Raw genomic sequence first — 5,466 nt, forward strand, 5'->3', positions numbered from 1 at the left:
TCTCCGCCATTGGCACGTTGAGTGCCAGTGGTTTCTCGCCGGCCACCCGCTGACGAACCTGTCGGAGCAGATGCTCGTGTCGTGCGATAAAACGGACTCTGGCTGCGGTGGTGGCCTGATGAACAACGCCTTTGAGTGGATTGTGCAGGAGAATAACGGCGCCGTGTACACGGAGGACAGCTACCCTTATGCGTCGGGCGAGGGGATATCGCCGCCGTGCACGACGTCAGGCCGCACGGTGGGTGCCACGATTACCGGTCACGTTGAATTACCGCAGGACGAGGCCCAAATAGCCGCATGGCTTGCAGTCAATGGCCCGGTTGCCGTTGCCGTCGACGCCAGCAGCTGGATGACCTACACGGGCGGCGTTATGACGAGCTGCGTCTCCGAGCAGCTGGATCACGGCGTTCTTCTCGTCGGCTACAATGACAGCGCCGCAGTGCCGTACTGGATCATCAAGAACTCGTGGACCGCGCAGTGGGGCGAGGATGGCTACATCCGCATTGCAAAGGGCTCGAACCAGTGCCTTGTCAAGGAGGAGGCGAGCTCCGCTGCCCAGCAGGGTTTGTTGTTGTTTTTCGTTTTTCGTTTTGTTGTGTTTTTAGTTTTGGTGTTTTGTGTTTGTGGCATTGTTTTTTTGGTGTTTTTTACTTTTTCCTGGGTATTTTTCTTGAATTATGTTTTGTGTTTGTGTTTTTGTGAGTGTGCTTTCTGCTGTGTTTTCTTTGTCTTACTGCCTTTGTGATGATTTTTTTTTATATATATTTTTTTTTGGGGGGGGGGGATTTTTGTGTAGGTGTGAGGTTCAATTTTAATTATTTTTTAACTTTCTTTCTGTGTTTGTGTGTGTGTTGTTGGTATCTGTGTTTCTTTTTTTGTAGCCAGTAGCCACGCGATTGTTTCGTGTATTTCATCTTGTTTTGCCGCTCGCCCCCGTTGCCGCGATGAGCACCAGCAGGCATCAGCCGCAGGTTGTGGGGGGACTGAAGGTCACAGAACCCGTGCGGCGGCCGCGGCATCCGCCGTGGTATCCGCCAGTGCAGAATGACGCGAAGGGCCTTCGAGTGCTGAACTCGTTGACGGAGAGCGTCGAGCCGTTTGCCCCACGTGAGGGGAGGCTGGTGCGGTGGTACGCGTGCGGGCCTACTGTCTATGAGCTTTCTCACATGGGCCATGCCCGCGCCTACCTCACCTTTGATATACTGCGTCGTATCATGGAGGACTACTTTGGGTATCAGGTTGTGTATCAGATGAACATTACCGATATTGACGATAAAATTATCAAGCGAGCACGTATTTCGGCATTGTTAAAGCGATTTCGTGAAGATTTCTTGCAGGGACGTGACATGGCGCGGCTTGTCGCCTTTACGGCCGAAGCGGAAACGGCGGCAGTTGAGGCACTCGAGTTGGCCCGAATTAAGTTTTCAGAACCGCTGCCGGACACAACACCAAGTCGCATTAAGGCGGAGCGTGAGGAGAAGCAGATGGAACTTGCGCTAAAGGAGTCCCAGTTGCAGAAGACAAGGGAACGTATTGCATCGGCGACTGCCTCTGGTAACTTTGATGAACTTTTTAACGCGGCTTCTGGGATAAACGGTGATTTGCTGGATGAGCGCGAGGGACAGTATGTGACGGACCAAAGCATTTTCGAGGATCACGCGCGATTGTATGAACGTCTTTTTTTTGAGGACATGCGACGTCTCGGCGTCCGCGACCCCGACGTTGTCTCACGTGTGACAGAGTATGTACCACAGGTGGTTGACTTCATTCAGAAGATCATGGACAACGGTTTTGCATACCGTGGAACGAGTTCCATATTTTTTGACACCGCCGCCTTTTTGCGTGCCGGGCACGACTACCCGAAACTGAAGCCCGTGAGTGAACGTGGTGAGAACGATGCGACGGAGGCGGAGATGGCGGAGGGGGAGGGTGCGTTGACTGTGGGAGTTGCCGGTGAGAAACGAAACGCCAATGATTTTGCCTTGTGGAAGTTCTCGAAGCCTGGTGAGCCGCGTTGGCCGTCGCCGTGGGGAGCGGGACGCCCTGGATGGCACATTGAGTGCTCCGTCATGGCTTCGGACATACTCGGCACCAACATCGATGTGCACAGCGGCGGTTGGGATCTGAAATTCCCCCACCACGACAACGAGTGTGCGCAGAGTGAGGCATGTCACATGCAACACCAGTGGATAAATTACTTCCTACACTGTGGGCACTTACATATTAAGGGTCTCAAAATGAGCAAAAGCCTGAAGAACTTCATTACCATTCGGCAAGCACTTGATGAACTCGATGTAACACCACGTGTAATGCGACTGTTGTTTCTTGCAAATCACTGGGGGAAACCGATGAATTTTTCGGATCAGAGCATTGAAGAGGCAAAAGAGAGGGAACGTGTCCTACGTGCGTTCTTTGGCAGTGTCGATATTGTCTTACGGAAGGACAACTGGGGCAAGACGCAGGGCTTGAACGACCACGACCGCCGTCTACAAGAAACCTGGTTAACGGCCGAAAACGCCGTACATGGCGCACTGCAGAATAATTTTGACACTCCCGCCGCCATGGATTCCGTCATGGGGCTCGTGGGCGCGACAAATCATTACCTCCTTAGCGGGGAACGTCCGAGCGCGACGCTCGTGCGGAAGGTTGGCCGCTATGTCACACGCATTTTGCAGGTGTTTGGTGTGGTGGAAGGGACCGACATGGTTGGCTTTGCCACGCAGCAGGGCTCAGACGATCGGCTTCTAACGGTCATGGACGCTCTCTTGCGCTTCCGCGACGGCGTGCGTGACGCGGCAAAGGTGGAAAATTCCACCGAGACGTTCCTACCGCTCTGTGACGCAGTCCGCGACGAGTGGCTGGTGCCTGCGGGCATTCGCATTGAGGACAACCCTGCTGGTCCAACGACGTGGAAGAGTGACGATGTGGCCGTGCTCCAACGCGAGGTGGCAGAGCGACGGGCGCAGCAAGCAACGGAGCGGCGCACAAGGCTTGAGAATCAGATTGAGACGAAACGGAAATTGACGGAGAAGTGGCGCCAGTACACGTGCACGCCGATAAGGTACTTTAGCACGCGAGACACAGAGGAAAAAAAGTACGCCGCCTTTGATGAAGCCACGGGGCTCCCGACGCGACGCGCGACAGGCGAGGCGTTGGGCGAGAAGGAGCAGAAGAAACTCGCAAAGGAGCTTGCGAGGTACGCGAAGGTCCACGAGGAGTTTGTTGCGAAAGGGGGCGAGGGGTGGCTGGCGGAGCAGGAGAAGGAATTGGCATCGCTTTGCCAGGCCCTCGAAAGCCTCTGACGGCGTGTCTTGCGCCGTGGCCTGCGTGCGTGTGTTTTTTGGGAGGAGGATGAAGGAAAGAGCGAAGAAAAGGAGAGCGCTGAACAAAAAGAGGAGGACGGGAGGAAACAAAATAAAGGGAATAATGTAAGGTGGGGAAGGGGAGAACAACAACACCACGGCGTTGTGTCCTCCTCGCCAGCGGCGGTGGGAGTGGTGGGGGAGGAGACGCGGAGGGCGGCCGGAGCCAGCAATAGGGTCGAAAAGAGCCGTGGGAGAAATTCCTTTAAAATAGCATGGAGGAGAAAACATAATCTTCACTCGTATCTTCCTCCCCCTGTCGCTGTGTGTGTGTGTCTGCCGCATCTGTCGGGGCCTCCCTCGCAGAGGCACATGATCCCCCTCCCCTTTCCACTGCCCGCCTGCATGTATGCATCCTTGCTGTTGTTGCTGTGGCTGCTGTGCATCTCCCGCCCTCTCTGTTTCTTGCACTCCTTCCATGTATACGCGGATGCATTTGGGTGCGCTCCGCTTGTATGCCACCAACACCGCTAGGAGGAATACACACACTTTGAGATATTTCCGCGTTAACCCACCCGACGAGGCCACCGAAACGGAAAGAAAAAGAAAAGGAAGGAGTGTTGGGGAGACAACATAAATACTGAGGTGACATATATACACACGTCTCTGAAAAGAAGGAAGAGCAATGGGCTTTGATTTTGGCTGTCTGTTAAAGCTGTGCAGCACAGTGCTGAAGCCGGGTGGAGCCCCGGGCCCAATCAACTACATGGAAATCGGACTGAACCTTATCAAGATTGCAGCCCCGTATATTGTCCAGTATCTTGGCATTATGGAACGCCCACCGAGGGTTGACGTTGAGGAGTTCTTCCAGCAGGCGGAGGTGACGGAGGGTTTTAAGCCGTGGGAGACACCAACCCATGTGAGCGGCACCTTTCGTGCCCTTTTCATCGGCATCAACTACTACGGCACCAGTGCCGAGCTCTCCGGTTGTTGCAATGATGTGAAACAAATAATCGCCACACTACAAAGGAAAAGAATTCCCATCGACGAGATGAGCATACTTGTGGATGAGAGGGGGTTCCCGGGGGCCAACGGCCTCCCCACACGTGACAACATTGTGCGCTACATGGCGTGGCTTGTTGGGGGTGCAAAACCGGGTGATGTGCTCTTCATGCACTATTCCGGTCACGGCACGCATACCCGTGCGACGAGCGACACGGAGGAGAAATTTGATCAATGCCTTGCCCCCGTCGACTTTTCGACTAAGGGCTGCATTCTTGACAACGACATTTTCAGAATTCTCCTCTCGGGACTGCCACAAGGAGTGCGACTCACTGTCGTATTTGACTGCTGCCACTCTGGCTCCATGCTTGACCTGCCGTACACGTTTGTGGGCAGCAGGAGTTTGAGCAGAAGCGTCGCCGGTCACATGCAGCGTATTCGCAAGGGAAACGACTGTGCCGGGGATGTGCTGATGATATCCGGTTGTGCTGACGAGCAGACGTCCGCTGACGTGAGCAACGCGGCCACATTTGGAACGGGCGCGTCAGGTGCTGGTGGGGCAGCCACACAGTGTCTGGCGTACACAATACTCAAAGTCAGTAATCTGTCGTACCAAGATATGCTTATTGCCACCCGTGACATGCTGAGAAGAAAGGGATTCACTCAGGTGCCTCAGCTGAGTGCATCCAAGCCAATCAATTTACAGCAGAAGTTTTCGCTCATGACGACGTTTGAGGTGGATCCAGCCGTCGCCACATGACTTGTGGCCACTGTTTGTAGGGCTTTGGACCGCGGCTTAACTGCCTGGAAAACAGCATGTGTTTGTTTGTTTGTTTGTGTTTTGTTTTTTTGTTTTGATTATTTATGGCTTTACTGTATTGCTTCTGATACATGTGTGTGGGCGTCGATAACCATCCAGCGGAGGGTTGGGGAGTCCGTTTTAAACTGGCTTTTGCTTCGCTAATTGTGTGCAAGCCGTGTGCTAAAAATTTTGTCCGGCATGTGTGTGTACTTACACATGTATGCTTAAGTGTTTATTCTCGAGGTACTCTTGTGGGGATGAATGTATATCAAGCACCCACAAGCCAGGGAAGAAGTAGAAGCAGCCCGATTATTGTGCGTTCTGCATCTACGCTTCTGAGCCCTTATATACTATATGTAT

At 53.5% G+C, this 5,466-nt stretch overlaps 3 protein-coding genes across 3 annotated transcripts, besides 7 other annotated features; all 3 read left to right on the forward strand.

Moving 5' to 3' along the window:
• Nucleotides 1–745, forward strand: Tc00.1047053507297.10 (cruzipain precursor, putative; the record flags this gene model as incomplete). The annotated part of the gene is made up of 1 exon (XM_799143.1): nt 1–745. A coding segment is annotated over one exon (745 nt), but the record flags the coding sequence as incomplete, so codon positions are not given.
• Nucleotides 1–1,933: a sequence feature (heterozygous, non-Esmeraldo-like haplotype).
• Nucleotides 565–743: a sequence feature (T-rich).
• Nucleotides 748–773: a sequence feature (AT_rich).
• Nucleotides 945–3,302, forward strand: Tc00.1047053507297.20 (cysteinyl-tRNA synthetase, putative; the record flags this gene model as incomplete). The annotated part of the gene is made up of 1 exon (XM_799144.1): nt 945–3,302. One exon carries the CDS (start codon nt 945–947, stop codon nt 3,300–3,302), a length of 2,358 nt encoding a protein of 785 aa, XP_804237.1.
• Nucleotides 1,934–2,105: a sequence feature (areas merged during assembly that could not be assigned to a particular haplotype. This can correspond to areas where the two haplotypes were merged or to regions with more than two copies in the genome that were merged during assembly.).
• Nucleotides 2,106–2,935: a sequence feature (areas merged during assembly that could not be assigned to a particular haplotype. This can correspond to areas where the two haplotypes were merged or to regions with more than two copies in the genome that were merged during assembly.).
• Nucleotides 2,936–5,466: a sequence feature (heterozygous, non-Esmeraldo-like haplotype).
• On the forward strand, nt 3,988–5,064 carry Tc00.1047053507297.30 (metacaspase, putative; the record flags this gene model as incomplete). The annotated part of the gene is made up of 1 exon (XM_799145.1): nt 3,988–5,064. One exon carries the CDS (start codon nt 3,988–3,990, stop codon nt 5,062–5,064), a length of 1,077 nt encoding a protein of 358 aa, XP_804238.1.
• Nucleotides 5,124–5,159: a microsatellite.

This window comes from Trypanosoma cruzi, assembly GCF_000209065.1.
Source record: "Trypanosoma cruzi strain CL Brener chromosome Unknown tcruzi_1047053507297, whole genome shotgun sequence".
In the NCBI taxonomy this organism is placed as follows: domain Eukaryota; phylum Euglenozoa; class Kinetoplastea; order Trypanosomatida; family Trypanosomatidae; genus Trypanosoma; species Trypanosoma cruzi.